Genomic DNA, 19,180 nt, shown 5'->3' with positions numbered 1-19,180 from the left:
TTGGGACATCGTCTTGAGTGTCCCGCATCGTCTCTGTCCTGAGCAAAGAATGAATATCAACCGATCCCGCACTCCTTACTTGAAGTGAAGTAGTCTGTATGTCTCACGCTCATTGTTCGGCCGAGCTAAGTTGAGTTAGAATAATGGAGCCCACACAAGAAAACGCGAGCAAAATACTCCGGAGAATTAGGCGGGGAGGGACGGCCGCGGTTATTATTGGAGCATGGAGCAGCGCAGGATCCATGGGAGCTCCGCTGAGCAAAGGGAGATTAACGTTGGATTCAGGGGTAGAGAAGCCTCGCGTTCCTGCAGCCAGCTGCTCGGGGACAATCTCCAGATGAGAGATGGTTATCAGCCGTCATGGCCGTTTCTCCCAGGATACGCAAGGAGGGGTCGAGAGGCGCTGGACAACACAGCAGAACAACACAGCCCAGAGACGTGGTCAGCCTGCGGGACCTCCAGAGTTCCAGATCCAGACCTTCGTTCCTCTGGCCGGCGTGGTTGGCGATCTGCGCCGTCACGGCACGGATCGCTGCCACTTTCGGCCACAAAACACGCTCCTCAGGGTCACGACCTCCAGGGCGTTCTGCACAACGCGCACGCTCTTTGTTGACTCTTCTGCTCGAGTCTTCGAGTGCCACTCCTTCGATATTCTCTTCTTTGCTTTGTGCAGGGCTGGAGGTAGTCAACCTCCAATTTAGCGGAACCTACTGTTCCCCCCCCCTGTCTACCATCCCTCATTTGATCGCACCGGGTCGCGGAGGGTCTCTCGTTTTCACTACGGCCCGATTCTCTCGTTCTCATGTATCTCCAGCTGAGCTAATACACTCGGACTCTGTGTTTGTTCTCGGTTCGCGACAGAGCAATTCATCCCGGGGCCGCAATCCGTTTGTCGCATCTACTGTGTTGTCATGCCCACCATGGATCTTGAAAACCGGGCGGTGCGGGCGGGCGCCTCTGGTGACGGCGAGCAACGTTCAAATCCATCACCTTCGCCAGGTCCCGTTCCACCGTCCCCGACATTGACCAATCCGGATATGATCCTCCCGTACGATGACAACGAGCGGGAGTCCTCCACACCGTCTCCGCCGTTCGGGCTGTCGGCCGGCCCGAGTAATATCCAACAATCGCTACTACCCAGGAACCACTACTTTCAAAGGAGTACCAGTGGGGGCAATAATGCGGATATCTCCGCCGGGGAAATCGGTGTCGCCATCTCGATGCCTAGTGGAACAGAAAAGAAGACCTTTCCGCGCAACACGTGGACATACGAGGGCCACGAGCCCGGTCGCCCGCTGTCGGATATTGGAGAGGAGGAGGATTCCGGGTCGCCAGAGAGGTCGAGGGAACTGAATCAGAGTACCTACGCCATGTCGCAAAGTAATGGGATTGCTGGTTCGTATACCTTGCACGCGGGATCGGAGCCGAGGCAGGACGACGAAAGAAGTTCCAGCAGTGCGTCGAGTTCGACGGTCAGCGCGGGAAGTGATCATCGACAGTGGGACAAGTTCAAGCGCAGAGGCAGTGCGGAAGGGGCTCAACAGGGAAAGAATGGAGCTGGTAGCCAGGGCGTCACACAGGATAGCGGCGAAAGTGGCCGGTATAGCGGTACTGGTTACAGGTCCGGCAGCAGTATGGCATCAATTGAGGAGGAGGACGCTTCAGGTGATGAGACTGCATCCGTGATTTTGAGCAGTGAGGCAGAGAGGATTCTTGAAAATGCAAAGAGGAGGTTGACGGTGAGTAAATTATCAGAAGGGATGCTTCCCCAGAATCTACTGACGTTGATATGTATGCTAGCTCATGGAGGGAAACCTCACTAAGGCCCGTTCTTCATTCCGCGTTTCTCCCTCGACCTCCCCTTCGCCCGGGGTTGGTGGTCCTCCCTCCTTGGGCCCCGGTGGACTCTACAAATCTATCGCGCGAACTGATCGAAGAAACTCGGTCCTCAAGCCCCGGCAGACGTTTAACTCTTCGCAGGATCTGGGAAGCAACTGGCACTCGAGAGTGCAGAGCGAAACACATCTCCCGTCATCCTTAAACTCCAGACTCCCGTGTTCTGAGCCGAGGCAGAACTACCGTTCTGTAAGTGCTATGGGGACGGTCAGTACATCTGGCTATGGAGCTGGGGATCGCTCTTCTCAGTACGATTCTTCGAGAAGCTATCTCACGCACAGAGCGTCTACAAATTCAATCAACCAGACGGCTCTAAACTCGCTAAAAGAGGTCGACAACCGCAGGTCTCCCTCAAGAGAAACTCCGTCACCTGCGCAGGGACTTGGAGTTTCAGCTACCAAAGAGGTGCCCAAGATTACCACTGCGGAAGAGTTTAATTCTGCCTACCCTTCTGAGGATCCCCCGTCGCGCGCACAGTCCCAGCTCCAAGTTCGTGACCTTCGGGATCAGATGAAGGGTCTCCAGATCAAGATTTCAACACTGAAGGTAAAGACTCAGGAGGATAACCTGCGCCGGCGCAGTCTGCAAAGTCTGCGTACTCCCAGCCCATTTACAGATGCCGAGCGGTGGTACACTAGTGCCATGGAATATCGGGACGGTGGTAACAACCTCAACTCGAATGCTGGATACGGGTGGAGTCCGAAGCATGGGCAGGAGGCATCTCAGGATGATGAGTGCGAAAGGTCCGACTCGAGGAATGAGAATTCGTCACCCGAGAAAGACTACGAGCCAGAGTCCAGCGGACATGCGGACTACGATGACCAGCAATCTGTCATCGAGAGCCAGTATGAGGATGCCGAAGAGGGCGATTACGAAGGTACGGATGCATTTTCTAACTCTGACCAAGCTGCTCCCGATGAGATGTTAAACGGACCCCGGGATGACTTAGATGAAGACGAAGCCTATGAGGAATTTCCCCCCGTTCCCGGAGCTGCCGAAGCCACCCGTCACGAAGACCGAGAGGACGCTTTTGATTACGAGAATTTCTTCCTTCACAGCGCCATGGGCAGCTATTCGCAATCGGAGACGCGTCCGCGCGGCCAGAGTTACAGTTCAACTACATCGGTAGAAACAACGCGACCCATTCACCGCTCGTCCATATCAAGGAGCCCAGCCAAGCATGCGAGGACTAGCAGCATAGATTCCGTCTCCACAGAAGCAACGTTTGCGACCGCAACCGAAGGAGCAGGCGTGTCTGATGATGAGGGGAATCCCGAGGATGACATCGATAATATTCTGTATTGGGATAGGAAGCTCCGAGAAGGTAAGTATCTTCTTTCCATGTGATGTGGAAGGAGGATGCCCGGCTAATAAGTCATAAGACCTGCGGTCACAACAGCAGAGAAACGGATACGGCCAGAATCGCCCAAGCAACAGATATCCCTCTAACATCTCAACCTCACGACGGCCATCAAGGGAAGATCCAGAGGACGAGGTGGAAACCCCACGTGCGACTCGTGGACGACCTAGCCTCAGCGACAATCCGAAAAAACCCTACACATCCGCCAACCGTAATTCCCAAATCCTTACACCTCCTTGTTCATCCCCCCGTGAAGCAGCTGGCTCTGCTACACCGACTTCAGCATTCGTTTCTTCTCTCGTATCATCTGTCTCTACGACTTCCAGCCCAGCCCCTGGTTCGTTAAACGATGGGTCCTCGGGCCTGAATAACGATGACACGCGTCTTTTGGAACAGCTCTTCCAGAGTCTTGGAAAAGTCTGCCTGGAACTGCAGACAATCACGAACTCTCCTGATGCTGATCCGAAAGCCGCACGTGTGTTCAGAAGACGGCTGGATGCTGCTCGAAGGGTTCTAGATGGGCAGCTTGATACTTGATCGATATACCCAGTGCCCTCCCCGGCCAGCTGGGCCGTTCTAGTAATATTGGTGGGGTCCCATGGACAAATGACTGATGCTTTGAGACCTTTTGCGTTCTATTACCATCACTTCATTTACTTCTCACGTTGGCCATCTTTTTTTTCCTGACATTTTTACATACATTAGAGCGACTGAGCCCGCGAGGGTCATAGACCATAATCTCAGCCTGCCGACCGATACCCTTGATGTCTTTTTTTTTTGAGCAATTTACTTGGTTTATCTTTGCCGACAATACCCCTTCTTGCCTTGTACATACGATTTTGTAAATACATTCTGATGCATCAGCATTTATTCATTTAATGATTGCTTCCTGCCTCACTACTTTTTTCTAGAGCTACTCTGAATGTGATTTGGCCAGTGGCTGAGTTCTTACATTCCTGGAAGAATTAGCATTTCGACAACTTCCGCTCATTCTCTTGCGGGATGAGATGGTTATTTGAGAATCGACTCAGATAAGAATTTTTTGGAGAAACGGGTGTGATGTGATTGCAAAGAGAGGTGGAGTGTGAGCTAGATCTCTGCATTTAATCAACATTTCACATCTGGTTGCCTCTCACCCTCACTGTCAGGTCAAAGAGCCGCTCCTTCCCAGCACAAACCATCCAGCTCCCTTCCTCTTCCCCATTGCAATCAGCCAATTCCTTACCTCAACTTCGTCCTCACCAGAGATCACCAGAATACCAGAGATCTCCTGACCAGGCTTTCTCTCATACGACTACCAACCACTTTCAAAATCACCAAAGAGAAAAACGAAGATCGCGAACAAGAGAAACCATCAACTAGAAGAAAGAACATCTCCTATTTACTATGACCACACCCACCTCCACTCCTACATCCAACACGAACCAGAACACGTCCGGTTCGTCGTCATCGTCATCGTCGACCTCATCCTCCCGGCATCCCACCAGACGCCTCCTGATCTTGAAGGAGATGCGAAATCCACACAACCAAGTGGAGACTGTGTACGTTACTGTCAACACGCATGGCCTTCTGATCTGTGGATCAGGGCCGGAGTTGCCGTCTCTTCTCGATCTGCCGCTGAGGACGTTGACGGGTTTCACGGAGATGTTTAATCGGTCGAAGTATCAGAATTGGTGAGTAGGTACCTACCTTAGGTTCCTATCTAGGATGGACGATATGGATTGTTGCTTCTGGTTAAAAAAAGTACCTTCAACTGACTTGTGATAATAGGGCCATCGTAGGGGCGGCTCCGTATCATGATACGTCAGAAGAAGGGAAGTTCTATGCGGTTGTGTTGGAGCAGGTTCGGGAGTAGAGTACCTATGGTCCACAAAGGCAAGGAGAAGAGTGATGATATTCAGGAAGTCTACAGTAGGTTGCCACATCTTTCGGCGCGTATGCCATATCTTGGTCCAGGCTAATTTTTTCTAGGGCCTGTTACCTATCACAATGTTTACCTTTAGATAGCTCAAAATTATGTTATCGAACAGCAATCCGCCAAGACGGCAGGCAGCAGGGGAGGGGGTGCTGAAAGATATGGCAACCTGCAGGGAATGCTGTGCTCTTTCCCAAGGTTTCTGTCTATGATGTGTCGATCGACACGTGTGCTGTAGTCAAGAAGGAGATGTGAGGCAGAGAATGATATCCTTTATGTATTAACATTTGAGGTCTATCAGTGCGACCGTACCTGTCTCTTTGCTCTTGTGCCGGAAATTCCAGTCATCTTGGACCAACGGTGTTCTCCTAGCCGGAGAACCTCTAAGTGAATTTTGGTGCTGGCTGATTAGCTTTCAGTCTTTCACCTTAACCAGTCTACCTTCAACTACTCTCTTCTCTCAGCACACAGCAACCAACGTGAGTCACCTTGACAACAGCAACAACAAGGCTCGACACTCGATCCTGTCCCTCATGAAGGTAGAAAACGAGGGCAAGAACACTGTAAGTTTATTTTAAGGGACCTTGAGAGCGCAGTTTACATAATCATTAACATTAATACCAGTCACCTTCGACAACGGAGTCAATGGTGCTCGTCGAAGAGCAGAATAAAGCACCAGACCTGGCACAACTTGGAACTAGGAAGCTTCTCGTTTTTCATCATAACGAGGAGGAAGATAAGGTGAAACTCGTGAACCACCCGGGTTTACGTGTCTCTGAAACGTCGCCGTACTCTACCAACAACAGATGTAACGCTACCAATTCGGTACTACTCGCAGAGATTACTCGTCTCTTGACCGAGGATGCCGCCTTCGCTCAATGGTATGAGCTATTTAGTCTACCATGCCCCGAGATTGACTTAGCGATTCGTGCTAACATGTTGGGCTTGTCTGGACAGGGAACTTCTCTCAGTCTGGCGTCAAGCCGCTGGCTGGGGTGATGTCATCTACCATGCAATCCTTCAGAGGTGCGACAAATAATGGTAAGCGACAAAGGAACATCGGCAACTCCTGGGGGGCTTCAGGATGGAGGACCAGAGCATTATCTGCTTATGGAGAAGACCATCTGGACACCTGACTCGCATCGGCGTTTATGCAATTAAGGAGAAATGGACTGAGTGCAAAGGAACGGGTCTGAACGGTCTTCTTATCATTTGTCCGAATGTACTGCAGAAAATGAATCAATCAACCTCACAGTGCTAGCAGGCTAGCAGAGAAGGAAAAAAAAAGAAGAAGGAACTGTCAGTATGTCTTTGATATCGAATGACAGTCATATCTACATTTCTCCGTTCTTGTACAGGTGATTCCCTTCACACCAAGAGTTACCAGTAACTATCAATAACATCTGGATGTATCCAGAATGGTCTCCAACAAAAGATTTAAATTTACCTAAGCATGAATTCCTGATAAGCTTATTGCTGGTTTTTTTTTGTTTTTGTTTTTTCTTCGCCCCTTTCTTGCCCCACCCAACTACCTACCGGGAGGAGGGGGGCTGGGGTTTTCCTTAACCGGAAATTTGTAGGTAAATTCCCGTTATTGCCTTGAATGACGATTAATGATGGTGGTATCCACCGGCTTCTCATCTCCTCACACGGTGTCAAATACCATCGATCTCGTCTCAAATCCATTGTCTTCTTTATTGTTCTCCTTTCGTCTCATCTCATTGTACACTATTGTACCATACTAATCTGCGTCTCCTCGACGACTATGAGTACCTCCCCACTCAACAAGCAGTCCATCCCATCTTCAAATAGATCTAGACAACAAAAAGAAATACCAGAAGCAAGATTGCGAGTCGACTCAACATGAACATTAACCGAATTCTCCCAGACTTAAGGAGTCTATCTGACAACCATACGAGACCATCCACAGCAACCACAATCATCATCGTCATCATGTCCCTCATCCACCAACCCCAACTCCCACTCCAACTCCGACAGCCCAATGAACTCCCCTCCGAACAACCGATGCTAATACCAATCCCAATCCGAATTCCATTTCTAATCTTCTATAGTACCCCCACAAGGGAACTAAAACTCCTCATCTTCGAAGGAGACAAAGGTTCCGGCCCAACACCGGCCAAGGGGAGCCAGACCCTCCGACTCGTCAACCCCCCCGGTATACCGATCTCCGATTCTGTTCCCTTTTTGGCCGATATGTTGGCTGATATGCCGTCTGTACCGCCGCCAAAGAAACTGGTGGAGAAGGTGACGGATGTCATGAAGGACCGGGCGTATGAGGGGTGGTATGTTTTCAACCTATTGATCCTGACACATCTATGCTACGGCACTTGTACCTTGGTAACATGTAGTGGATCACATGATAGGACCTATCTGCATTTCTGGGGCGACTGGTACGAGCGCAGGTACTGCTACTTTGTGGTCCTGCAGCGCTGGTGCTGGTGCTGGGGGTGGAACTCTTTATCCGCACCATACCATACCTTGCCATACTATAGTAACCGTTACGAACCTTCGCAAATCAGTGACTGTGACTGGGCGAGAGAAACAAACGATCAAGATCAAGTTGGGTACCTGACTTGGCCTTAGCCTTACGATCTATCACCTACCTAGGGAGCTGAGCTAGACTCGGGAGTCAGATACCTATAGGAAGGTAGATAACCTTAGGTATATATAAAAAAAAAGCTACATAGTCATGGAACAGATTCTCTCAATCTTCTATAGCAAACAACACATAGTAGACAATGGTCAAATCAGTAGACAGTACATCTGCCAATACAGCATGCAAGGCTGCGTAAATTCAAGCGCTAATTATTCTTATCTAAGGGGCAAGCAAGTAGTTTGGATACAATTTTAGGAAGACCTTCCCTGGTCACAAGAACGAGAGCGGCACTGTATTTGCCAACCACCCCCCCCCCCTTCCTACGCCAATGCTACAGAAACCTGGCAATCCGCATTTGTCTTGCACCAGCAGCCATAGACCACTTAAAACTGAAAAAAGAGAGCTTACACACAAGAAACAAGCTTCAATTAGTTTTAAATTTTTATTATTAGGAGAGCTAAAAAAAATCCGACCATATCCATTTTAACTCATACACACCCAGGGGTTTTGTTCGTCTCAAAGAAAGAGCACATAAGTACCTGAGACGGGTTTGAAAGATAGAAATGAATAATCGTGTAGAAGGGGGTTATCTTAGCCAGGAGTAGTCTCAAAGAAAGGGTACAAATACCCGAGACCGTCGAAAGAAAGACAGGATTCACCATGGAAAGAAGCTCTCCTAGCCAGTCCGAAGAACATTAATAGTTGAAGGGGAAAAGGCATAATAAAACCACAAGACCACCCAAGTGATATTAGTCTTTTTCCCATCCAGGCAAGTAATTGAAAACTCAATAAAAAATTTTAAATTCTCGTCATCATGTAGCATTTACGTTCGTTAAAAGAAAAAAGGGCCACAATAAAGAAGTTGCACGTCTGGAGCAAATGTGAAAACCTCTCTATTGACGAGTTCACATGGTCAAGAAGCTAGGTGTAGCAGTTGGTCGGATATAACAGCTTGGCGCCGTATTTCAGCTCGAGCGAACGGGAATCGTTAGGATCGAATTGCGTGGCCTGGCGTTGTTCGAGATATTGAGCTGCCAGCAAAGTTAGCAGAGCACCGCGAGACAGGTTAGGCATTACACTTACTGGTAATCTTGATTGTGTCAAACCAGCGGATGGCATTTTCATCACTGCCCTCTATCGCCTTCAAGACGCCGTTGTCGGGTCTCGGACTCGTCTTTGGAGGCAAGCCACGCATCTTCAACAGCATATGGAGAACGTCCGAGAATCGGTCACCTTGATTCGCATAGTAGGGAGGGCGTTTCTCGAGAGGCCACTAGCGAGAAATATCAGCAAGAATGTCCGGGTCATGTAGAAATTGTCTGGAAATTACTTACGCGCTTTGCATACTTCTCGTCATCCCACGTGCGGAACAACCAGCAGGTTCTCTCAACGCAGTTCAGGAGTATCAAAGCTACCAAGAAAGTCTCAAAGTAGCCTGATTGCTGCCGTTGGAGTAATCTGCGTTCCAAGTCATTCATCACGGACTTAGAAAGTTGTGATGTACGCTTTTCCGTTGCGGCCCGCAACTGAGTGCACAGGAGTGCGTAGGACTCTGGGTTGGTGATGTCGTCAATGGGCAAACGACCCTCATCGGAAGACGGCGCAAGAGAGTGGATTGAAGTCGGCGGAAGTGTGGGGTTAGAGAAGGTCTTCCATCGTAGTTCCGTGTCTACGAGTATGTGGGTTGCCACCCACAACTCCAGTACACGCTCCAACAGGACATCCTGGAGCAAAGTTAGAGAGCCTGGCCATCTGTTGTAACGTGATATCGGGGGAGGGTGATTACCTTCTTCTGCTGGCTTAGTTCGGCTGCCAGGTTGAGGGTAGGCTTCATAAAAGTGGACGTTTCCCTCTCGTAAAAATACGGACCCATCTTTTTCACGTACATCTCCAATTTTCCGGGAAGGTCATCGGCATCGCCGTCCAGCAGATACAGTTCCTGCGGAGGGGCATGAAAGTGGCCATCTTCTCCTAACCCTTGCAGCTGAGGATCCAAGGTGGAAACCGGGGGCTTGTGGCCTTGAAGGCCGCTGAAGGTAACGAAGACAGAAGATTCCTCAAAATGAGTAACCTCAATCCGTCCTGCATAATGCTCAAAATTCACGTGATTTTTCATGCTGTTAATGTCATGGAATGCAAGGGTGGCATGCAGACCTGTGGAGATACGTGAGCTTACGGTTCCACGTAGCAAATGGCTACAGGGCACAAAATGACTCACCAGCACCATAGAGCTCAAACTCGTCCGCGATCCGAGTTCGGATACATGGCTGTTTCCACAACCTCGCGCTTTCTACACTACTGCACGTTGTGCAAGGGCTGTCGCCCGAACACTAGACAAGGGTCAGCATCGAGTGACAAAACCAAGAATAGGAATCTGCACATACCGGCTTCTTCAGCATTCGACAACGAATGCACGCTCCCCGCTTTCTGACCTCCTGGACCTCTTTCCGTCTAGTAGCTGAGAACCTCCCACGGACCTTGGGCTTGGATGGTTTAGTAGCGTTTCCGAAGTCATTAACGAAACCCTTGGCCTGCGAGTTGGGGTTGATCGCAATTGGCCGTGGGTATGCCGCAGCGCGCTGAGCGGTCGATGTCAACGTCGGATCATGCTCCTGTAGGCTATCAAAGAGCAGTTGTTCCGAAGAAGATAATTGCTGGTTTGGCCAGGCAGCTCCGGTCCTCGCCATCGCCTCAGGGCCCATGGCACCAGTGTCATGTTCCATAGCTATACCCTGAGGGACCATTTCGCTTGCTGACGCAGCGATCATCGACAGCTGCGAGGATTGGCGAGCATTTGGGGTGGAAGACTCCTGCGCGAGCGAGGAATTGGCCAATTGCGGAGAAGTGGAAGAGGTCTGATCGACAGCAGGAAGGCTCTGGATGGACGGAAGAGTAGGGGCACCGGATGTTTGAGCTGTAGCTGTCAATCCGAGTTAGCATAACAGGTCTGCGGCGCAAGCACTAAGTGAGGACGACGTACGGGCTTGAGAAGTCCCATTCTCCTCGCCGTTCTCTTGGGAAGCTCCTTGAAACCCTTCAGCCTCGAGAGCAGGATCCACGACAACCGTCTTGCCTCCCACAGTCATGGCCTGGGTGTACCCAGGTCCACGCTTGCTGTGGTCCGAGGCGCCAACCTGACGGGAGGCTTCAGCCAGCACATTGAGGCCATCGAAATTCTGTCTCGTAGTGTACGGCAAGTCCACCGTCTTGCCCTTTGTATTCGCACCCGATTGATTCAGGTCCTTGTTGGGGTCGTCAGCGAGGTCGGGCAGTTCGTGTAAGCGCAGCAGGACGCGTTGCCGGTCCCTCAATGGGATTGCTTGACATCGCTTCACCAGATGGTTGGTCAAGCTGTCGATACGGCCCTTGGGGAACTTTTCACCACAGGCCTTGCAGGTGTGTTGGTAGCGGTTGCTTGCATCCTCGAGCTTCTGCCCGCGGATGAAGAACTCGAGAATCAGCTGATTAGGCTTGCGGCCCATTGTCTGCAGACGTCAACACGCGTGACGTCGACGACGACAAACCAGGCAAAGGCTCTAGAGAGGAAGCACACCGCAAGACAAGAAGTCTCGGGGTATGCGGTTCACACGCGGGACAGAGGATGTTGTGAAGAGAGCTCACGACGACGCACGGTGAGGTTCTAGAGGGGTGACGATGGCAAAAGTGCGCAGACGGTCGTGAACAAGGGAATAATACCAGCCAGTTGTGATCCTTGACACAGGACAGGCCAGACAAGCTGAGAAAAGGAAGAGATGAGGAGCCACGAGCCAGGTGAAGGGCGTTGTTGACGTGAATCCCCTCCAGCAGACAGTCACTTCGAGGATTGGGCGGGCAGATTTGGGAGAGGTGCAAAACCAGCGGCAAAACGCCGCCTTGTGCGAGGGCGGTCTGGCAGTTGGCGCCCGGCGGCCGCCTTCGCACGCCGCCATCGCGCTCTCCGCCTGCCTGTCGTGCACCCGTGCCCTGCGACTCGCCCACCGCCGCCCCCAGCTCCATCCTTCACCGCACCGAGGCGGTGATGAGATCTCCGTCATCCACCACACTACTCGACGGGGCTATCGTTTCCGCTGCACCATCATAATTTTCTTTTATGCGGCTCCTTATTCGAGAGACCTCTGCATCCGTTGGGACTGCGTTGGCGATCTCCCTGCTTTTTTACCCTACTTGTCATCTTCTGGCCTTCTGTTCCTGCATCTCGCGCACAACGCAGCACCAGAAAGAGCCCTGGATACTGCGCACAGATGAGCTACCGATGGGTTTGCAATGAGCTAGAACCCTCGCATTCCTATATGCAGAGTGAGAGGAGATTGCGATCAGACCACGAAATGAACACGAACCAGAGATTTTCCCAAAGGGTCCTCACCGGTGACCCTCCTGTGCTCTCTTTAGTTATCATCAGGTGCATCTTAGTAAGCATTGCATTTGACACATCTTGCCAGTTTTCCTTGATCTTGTTTTTCGCTGGATCGAGTAGTGATTTGTCATGACGGTAGAGCCACTAACCCTACAAGACTCGCATGCTATGGAATACTACCGAGTATCTGTGTCGACTAAGCTATTGTGCTTTCACTTGATCCGCCGCATTTGGTTTGGAAAAATGAAAGAAACTTTATTAGCAACCTACATATATATAAGAAATCTTCTAACCTCCTGAGAATGGTCCTTGGATGATGCTGCACCACCATCAGCATATACGATGCTCGGGCGGACGCCATGGCACTCCCAGAATCTCGAAAATCCGCCTCTCATCTCGACCCTCGAGGAGACAGCCCGAGTTCATCTTGACCCGGTTCTGTCCCCGCAGGATGTCCTTGTATAGCCCGCGTTGGTTCAGACACATCCCCTTCTTGTTCGCCAAGAGCCTCATGCTGCGGTTGAACACATCATTGCCGGTAAAGTAAAGCAGGGCAGCACCTATTTGGTCTCCCGGAACGAAGAGAAGGTCGATCCGACGCCAAATGTTGCTTCCTGGTAGAGCTGAGGCGCCGTGCCATTTGGATCCGTCTCCTCGGGAGGTGGTCGCAAGACCGACCTGCAAGAACCCTTGCTCAAAGAGTCTTGGGACGACGATATCCATCATCATGCTCCGTATCTGCTCCATCGTAGTGTCGGGTTTGGTGACCAAGAGGTCGATATCTCCAGAGTCTGCTGCACCCCGCCTGTAGGAGCCGGCTATGATGACCTGCATATCCGGATCGACCTTCTGGACCGCTTTGCGGACAATTTCACCGTGCTCTTTCACTTCTGCGCGAGGGATACGCTGGCGGAAGTCATCGTAACGTTCTACTCCGATCCGCTGGTTCTTTGTCAAATCCGCTTTGGTCTTCAGATCTTCCAGCGACCTGTAACCCTGCGCGATCCATTTCGAGGCTTGCGAGAACCCAGCACCGTAGACTCCAAGGAAGAGCTGGAGAAGTTGGTCTTCGGGAGTAAGATTCGTGTTTTCGAGGCGACGCAAGCGGTCTGTGCAGACGATCTCTTCGATCTTGGCGGCCAAGCGCTCTCCGACGCCTGGGATAGAAAGAGCTTGCGCCTTGGTGGCGATCTTTGTCTTTTGTCTACGGAGAGCAGCGATAGCTTTGCGGTAGGCAATTGTTCGCCAGTGATCTGCGGTTCTCGTATAGTAGTCCATCATCTTCTGCAGAACTTCTATAGTACGGTTATTGGGGTTGTCAGAGCTGGTTTTCCCGTCATGCTTTTGCATGCAGCTGAAATTCCGCTGCCACACTGGAATTTCTTTATCTGTATTCCCCCGCCTTGATTCTTTCATTGGCTTCTCAGTCTCAGAATCTGATGCTGCAGGCGACTCTGACCCAGAGTCAACGGAGCCCTCTTCGTCATCCGATGGATCCAACGGCTATCCGGCGTCAGCTACAGTCGCCCCTAAGAAGGATCTGATAGACATACCAAATCTTTCACAGCTTTAACGTCTTCCATTAGATCATCCAAGGCGTCACGTTCATGGTCTACCTGCAGCCCGCTCAGTGTTTCTGCTTCCGCTTCTTTGGGATTTCCTTGAGGTTTACAGATATTATTGACAGACAAAGCTGGTTCAGATTTGTCGCCGTTCTGAGAAGAGTCAGGAGTACTCTGAACCTGCCTCCTAGGAGGTTTTAATTGTAAAGAAGCTTCAGAAGACCGGTCAGCGGGCGGATCCTCCACTTCGGGTGCTGCTTGAGTTCCGTTCACGCGAAATCTCGAATACGTGACACTGAGTAGAGATCGCCACTTGATGCACTCAGCAGGATAATCTTCGTTGACCACAGAAACGTTGGGCTCCGCGGGTGTCAGCAAGGTTCTCGATCTCGGAAATCGTGGGTAAATTAACGTACGGGAAGATAATCCAGCTTGAGGAATTTGAGTACGTCCTGGAAGAGCAAATCCTTGTCGACAATCACATGGGTAATGTTCTCCCCCCAATCTTTCGCCCAAAGAGCGCCATACTCTTGAGCTTTCTGGATCCGCAGCCGTCGAGCAGGAGCTACGTCGTTGTTCGGAAAGAAGACTGAGACAGAATAAGAAATAAGCAACTGTATCTACAACAATGGGAGAGGGAAGCCTTACAGAAAGTAAGCCCCTTAAATAGCTGCTGCGGCTCCGGAACCACCTTCAGAGAATTCACTCTCCTTTTCTTCGACGCGGCGGTCCTATCCCTTCTATTCTCTGGATGGCCACCAGACGTCTTTGGCCTCTTCATCCCGGTATTATCTAAATCCTTCCCAGACTTCTGATACGGCGTCTCTTTGATAACAACTACTTCGTCCGAAGCTACACGCCGGAGGGAAGGTTGAGGAGCTGACTGCGTCCGTACGAGATTCGCGGGGGCGAAGGACTTCGATGTCGAGGCTCGAGCCGACTCAGTAGTCTCCTTTTGAGCAAGTTTGATAACGTCCGCGAAATTGTTTCCTTTATTATTATTGTTATTGTTATTATTCTCCGACGAGTCGTCGCTCAAGTTATCCAAGTCATCCAAGTCATCCAGCTCCTTGAAGAAATCCTCCTTGTCGTTGTGCCCCGCCATTTCTGCCTCTTCCAAGAAGTCCGTAGGAAGTTGCCAACCAATATATCCAAGGTAGCAGGACGGGCCATGTGGAGAATATGAGTCTTGCTGCCTAGAACGAGGACAAATCCACGGATAATAATAATGGATTTAACCACAGAATCCAAGGGGTATTTACCAAGCCACTGGTCAACTGGCGGGGTAATGAACACGCCTTCCCCAGCTAGGACGCGAAAAGCAGCTCGCGAACTTGGCGCCAAGTCATGTGATTCGATCCTGCCCTGTGGGTCCATGGGCTCGATCCAATAATACCGTATCGGGTAATGGACCGCACCGCCCACGGCCCTAGTGAAAGCCATATGGTCGTCGCCCGCCGAGCCTGGGCCACCAGGGCCAGTACTGATAACGACGGCTGCAGGCTGCAGCGCGCAATCGAGACACAATGTGGAAACCGTCGTCGTTCTCCTCCCTCCTAGTCGATTCGTCCCTGTTATTACAGGGCGGCCGCTGCCTGAACTGCCAGTTCCGCGGTGCGACTGCTACTACTGCTGCTCTCCGCTCGAGACAGTCCCCGTCCCTCCGTCGCTATGCCAGCAATAGCACGGGCGAGAAGCCAGCTCAGAAGTCTGAATCGAAGGATGGTGAAAATTCCCCTGCAACGCCGGAAGACAAGAAGAGGGATTTCACCCCGAGAGTCCTCGACCGTCCACTAGGTCTGGTCTATCCTCCCGAAGAGGGACAGAATACTGGCATCGACACTCGTACGTTGCGGCAGCGGCGCGATGATTTTGTGGACTACGAGAAACATCTCCAGCGGCGGAAGGAACTGTACGGACCCTATCTATATTTTCATACTTCCATCTTGGATTAGATCCGTTCAAACTCAAGGACAAAAAAAGTTCACAAGCTAATTGCTGCCACTAAACATACAGAACAAGACAAGTCGCGAAGCCCTATTTCCGCGAGTGGACAAACATGCAGTACCACCAGGGCAAGACGTTCATCGCGCCCCCGCGCCTCTTCAAGCGTGACAAGGCACTCTACTTCCCTAACCTGTACGGTATCACCCTGGCGTCGCCAAAGGAGGCGAAGAACACTACCCCGCTGCTGCGGGGCCGGGTCTCGGTCGTGAACCTCTTCTCGAGCGTCTGGGCTGAGCAGCAGGTCGCGACGTTCACGGGCCCTAAGCAGAACCCTGGCCTCTATGAGGTGCTCAAGAGCGCAGGTCCCCTGGCGCAGAGGGTAGATATCAACGTGGAGGACAACACGATGAAGGCATGGCTGGTCCGGATGTTCATGTGGAGCATGAGACGGAAGCTGCCGAAAGAACAGCACGAGAGGTACTTCCTCGTGCGGAAGGGCCTGACGGATGGCCTTAAGGAGGCCATTGGCATGATGAACAGCAAGGTCGGTTACATCTATCTCTTGGACGACAGCTGCAGGATCAGATGGGCCGGCAGCGGACCGGCCGAGGAAGCAGAGATGGAAGCTCTGAACAACAACCTGCGAAGACTGGTCGAGGAGAAGAGGACGCGCGTGGAGTGCGAGATACCGGCCGCGCAGTGGGAGAGCACGAAACAAAAAGATGCAGCAAGTCTCAGGCCAAGGGTAGTGGTGAGATGAGGTCCCCGAGGGACAGGTATTTGTATTATTATGTACATGTATAATGAACAGACACAGACGCCAGCCCCATGCCGTATCGTTATTAACCCAGTAAGATGAAACAAAAGACACCTGAAACGCCTTACTGATGCCCTGTAAGAGCCGTCGCGGAAGAAAGGTGTATCTCACTTCATCGAAAGAAAAGCAGCGCCAGGACGCAAAACCCGATAAACACCCCGATGATGATGCCGTCTCGCCTTCTCTTTGCTCCAATCTTCCCGATCAAGGCATTGACGCCAGGAATCTGGCTCGCGGCCGTAACGATCCGCCTGTTGATACTAGCAAGGGTCTCCCGTTGCAGGTTGAAGCTCTCGTTGATCGCGTACGCCTGACTGAGCACGCCGTCCATCATGTTGTGGCTGTTGTCGATACGGCCCCGCTCCTCGAGCATGTAGTCAGCCTCAGCGGCGGCCGGGTTGGACGACCGGTATGCGTCGATGTCAGAGCGGACATTGGTGAGCAGGTTCACCCGGTCGCGGGTCTCCGATATGGCGGCGGTTAGACGCTGGAGCTCGTGACGGTGGTCGTGGAGAACTTCTCTGTGGCGAGACAAGTTGTTTTGCTTCAGGGCAGAGGAGGTGAGGGTAGCTTCGGAGTCGAGAAGGCGCGTGAGCTGGGAGATGAGGGATTCACGCTGTGTCGGCGTTAGCTATCGTAACCGTCGGGAAGGGAAAGTGGGTATCCATCCATACTCTTTCAAGGAGGTCCTGTAGCTGTGCTTGGATCCGCTGTTCTTCTTCCGAAGGCTTTGGAGGCAACTTGGTCATGGATGCATATTGTGAGTACGTGTGAAACAGAGACTCAGTCTGTATACAGCCCATGTGTTAGCAACTGGGAGCTCGGATGCGGGAAATATAGTAGACTACCTGAGTCTCCAGAGAGCGGGCTTGCTGCCGGAGCTGAGCCCATCCTGTCCCGGTTGAAGTGGCCATCGTTAGGGTGATCAGAGGAGGAAGGTAGGATAGTTAGAGAGAATCAAGTGCTATCGCAGCATGAAGCCCGGCTTTGCGACCGACAACATCACCATCTGATCGTCCGGGGCCTCGCCAGGCGCGGGTGACGACGTCGGGGGGTCGGAGGCGGTGCCAGCCCAGCCGCATCACGTGCCAAGGCCTGCCCGCTTAGCGCACGGCAGCCGCACACGCAAAAAACCCTAGTCCCACAACGTATCATCAAATTGACGGTCCATCTTCAATCTTCAAGTCGACAACCACACGACCACGACGCGAAGCCGCCCACCATGGTATGTCTGCCCTTTTTCCCGGCGAGCAGGGGGACTTATTTTCAAAATTGCGGGCATGAAATGCTGACCGATTGATTTCTGCGCAGTCGACTCCCAAGGTCAAGACCGGTCAGCTCTGGGGAAAGAGCAAGGATGACCTCACCAAGCAGCTCGATGAACTGAAGACCGAGCTGAGCCAGCTTCGTGTCCAGAAGGTCGCTGGCGGTGCCCCCTCGAAGCTCACCAAGATGTGCGTGTTACCATCCGGAACCAATTCCCCTCGATAAGGATAAGACCTGCGGTTTTGGGAGAAGGAAAATCTACAAGTCGGACAAGTCGGGATTGGGAACGAAATGGAGAAAAAAGAAGCTGACTGGATTTTGTTTCTTGCAGCCGCGATCTCCGCAAGTCAATCGCCCGCGTCCTGACCGTCATCAACGCCAACCAGCGCGCTCAGCTGCGTCTCTTCTACAAGAAGAAGAAGTACCTGCCTCTCGACCTCAGACCCAAGCTCACCCGCGCTCTGCGCCGACGACTCACGAAGCACGAGGCTTCGTTGGTCACTGAGAGGCAGCGCAAGAAGCAGATCCACTTCCCCCAGAGGAAATACGCCGTTAAGGTAGGGACTGCAGGAATCTAGTCTAGATACGGCGGAAATCGAACATCTCGGCTGATTCGTATATCTACAGGCTCAGGCTTAAATTGGGAATCGTGGTCTAGGGGGCGCGGAGTTGCGGGGCATCGTTGCGAGTTGACTCACTTGAAGTCGTATTGATCTCCCGAGTCGACTTGAAAAAAATGGAAATGTATCTTAGAAGATGCAATACCAGCAATGAAGGACTTCTGAAATGACGATTTGACATGACGATCCTGGTAGGAAGTGTGACTGCGACTGTGTAACCGTTGCGAAGCTCGTTCCATTGACCCCTGTGCCTGAGATTGAACTTGACGTCGTATGCCGAGTCAATCCGGAGAACCAAGTTGGAACCTATCTAAATGTTGTTTTTGTTTTTTTTCATGTTAATTTTCGTCTGGGTTTGCCACCATGGAAGAATTTCCATATAGTGCTGGGCCAAAAGTTCCGCTATCAAGGGTCCCCTGTCCATGCCACCTGGCCTCGCTGTTTTCGTCACATTGTGCTCAGGACTGACTCCAGTTACGGTCTGTTACCTATCATAATGTTAGGTAGTTCCTTGTCAGATAGTTTCTAGAATCACATGGGTTATATAACAGCAGTCTGTTAAAGCTGTTAGGCAGGGGCTTCTTGGTAACGGCACCGTACTGTACAGTATACCTGCGATTGATGGCCTGTCGGCAAGCAGCATGTGTCGGCACAGCAACGCTGACAAGGCAACAAAGCTGTCTTGGACTTCATCTTTCTTTCGTTACCCATTTCCTTTTCCTGGCTGACATGCTGCAACTTCACCTGAACTGAGTGAATCCTATTACTGTGATGTGAATAGTTGAAGACCTATTCTCAGCTCAGATGATTCTCCAGTACCCCTTGT

General features: G+C 51.5%; 9 protein-coding genes across 9 annotated transcripts; 5 read left to right on the top strand and 4 right to left on the bottom strand.

Annotated features, from left to right (window-relative positions):
- Positions 1-344: 344 nt before the first annotated feature.
- On the top strand, positions 345-701 carry VTN00DRAFT_4325 (uncharacterized protein; the record flags this gene model as incomplete). Its single annotated transcript, XM_069430741.1, has 1 exon — positions 345-701. One exon carries the CDS (start codon positions 345-347, stop codon positions 699-701), a length of 357 nt encoding a protein of 118 aa, XP_069289846.1.
- A 210-nt stretch (positions 702-911) lies between these two features.
- On the top strand, positions 912-3,793 carry VTN00DRAFT_4324 (uncharacterized protein; the record flags this gene model as incomplete). Its single annotated transcript, XM_069430740.1, has 4 exons — positions 912-1,739; positions 1,801-2,773; positions 2,846-3,220; positions 3,279-3,793. The coding sequence occupies 4 exons, from the start codon at positions 912-914 to the stop codon at positions 3,791-3,793; spliced, it is 2,691 nt and encodes an 896-aa protein (XP_069289845.1).
- Positions 3,794-4,642: 849 nt separating this feature from the next.
- On the top strand, positions 4,643-7,775 carry VTN00DRAFT_4323 (uncharacterized protein; the record flags this gene model as incomplete). Its single annotated transcript, XM_069430739.1, has 7 exons — positions 4,643-4,929; positions 5,027-5,099; positions 5,591-5,734; positions 5,796-6,066; positions 6,129-6,212; positions 7,102-7,474; positions 7,556-7,775. 7 exons carry the CDS (start codon positions 4,643-4,645, stop codon positions 7,773-7,775), a joined length of 1,452 nt encoding a protein of 483 aa, XP_069289844.1.
- Positions 7,776-8,709: 934 nt separating this feature from the next.
- Positions 8,710-11,270, bottom strand: VTN00DRAFT_4322 (uncharacterized protein; the record flags this gene model as incomplete). Its single annotated transcript, XM_069430738.1, has 7 exons — positions 8,710-8,819; positions 8,872-9,061; positions 9,123-9,512; positions 9,575-9,942; positions 10,007-10,118; positions 10,173-10,708; positions 10,769-11,270. The coding sequence occupies 7 exons, from the start codon at positions 11,268-11,270 to the stop codon at positions 8,710-8,712; spliced, it is 2,208 nt and encodes a 735-aa protein (XP_069289843.1).
- A 1,202-nt stretch (positions 11,271-12,472) lies between these two features.
- VTN00DRAFT_4321 (uncharacterized protein) lies at positions 12,473-14,809 on the bottom strand (the record flags this gene model as incomplete). Its single annotated transcript, XM_069430737.1, has 4 exons — positions 12,473-13,645; positions 13,696-14,064; positions 14,121-14,293; positions 14,353-14,809. The coding sequence occupies 4 exons, from the start codon at positions 14,807-14,809 to the stop codon at positions 12,473-12,475; spliced, it is 2,172 nt and encodes a 723-aa protein (XP_069289842.1).
- A 421-nt stretch (positions 14,810-15,230) lies between these two features.
- VTN00DRAFT_4320 (uncharacterized protein) lies at positions 15,231-16,411 on the top strand (the record flags this gene model as incomplete). The annotated part of the gene is made up of 2 exons (XM_069430736.1): positions 15,231-15,616; positions 15,721-16,411. 2 exons carry the CDS (start codon positions 15,231-15,233, stop codon positions 16,409-16,411), a joined length of 1,077 nt encoding a protein of 358 aa, XP_069289841.1.
- A 169-nt stretch (positions 16,412-16,580) lies between these two features.
- On the bottom strand, positions 16,581-17,382 carry VTN00DRAFT_4319 (uncharacterized protein; the record flags this gene model as incomplete). Its single annotated transcript, XM_069430734.1, has 3 exons — positions 16,581-17,084; positions 17,143-17,256; positions 17,317-17,382. 3 exons carry the CDS (start codon positions 17,380-17,382, stop codon positions 16,581-16,583), a joined length of 684 nt encoding a protein of 227 aa, XP_069289840.1.
- Positions 17,383-17,690: 308 nt separating this feature from the next.
- Positions 17,691-18,373, top strand: VTN00DRAFT_4318 (60S ribosomal protein uL29; the record flags this gene model as incomplete). Its single annotated transcript, XM_069430733.1, has 4 exons — positions 17,691-17,693; positions 17,780-17,922; positions 18,066-18,291; positions 18,362-18,373. The coding sequence occupies 4 exons, from the start codon at positions 17,691-17,693 to the stop codon at positions 18,371-18,373; spliced, it is 384 nt and encodes a 127-aa protein (XP_069289839.1).
- Positions 18,374-18,388: 15 nt separating this feature from the next.
- On the bottom strand, positions 18,389-18,997 carry VTN00DRAFT_4317 (uncharacterized protein; the record flags this gene model as incomplete). The annotated part of the gene is made up of 3 exons (XM_069430732.1): positions 18,389-18,664; positions 18,717-18,792; positions 18,960-18,997. The coding sequence occupies 3 exons, from the start codon at positions 18,995-18,997 to the stop codon at positions 18,389-18,391; spliced, it is 390 nt and encodes a 129-aa protein (XP_069289838.1).
- Between the last annotated feature and the right edge of the window lie 183 nt (positions 18,998-19,180).

Source organism: Thermoascus crustaceus (genome assembly GCF_041956765.1).
Source record: "Thermoascus crustaceus strain CBS 181.67 unplaced genomic scaffold VTN00scaffold_2, whole genome shotgun sequence".
Lineage (NCBI taxonomy): Eukaryota > Fungi > Ascomycota > Eurotiomycetes > Eurotiales > Thermoascaceae > Thermoascus > Thermoascus crustaceus.
This window is presented reverse-complemented; position numbering and strand designations above follow the sequence as displayed.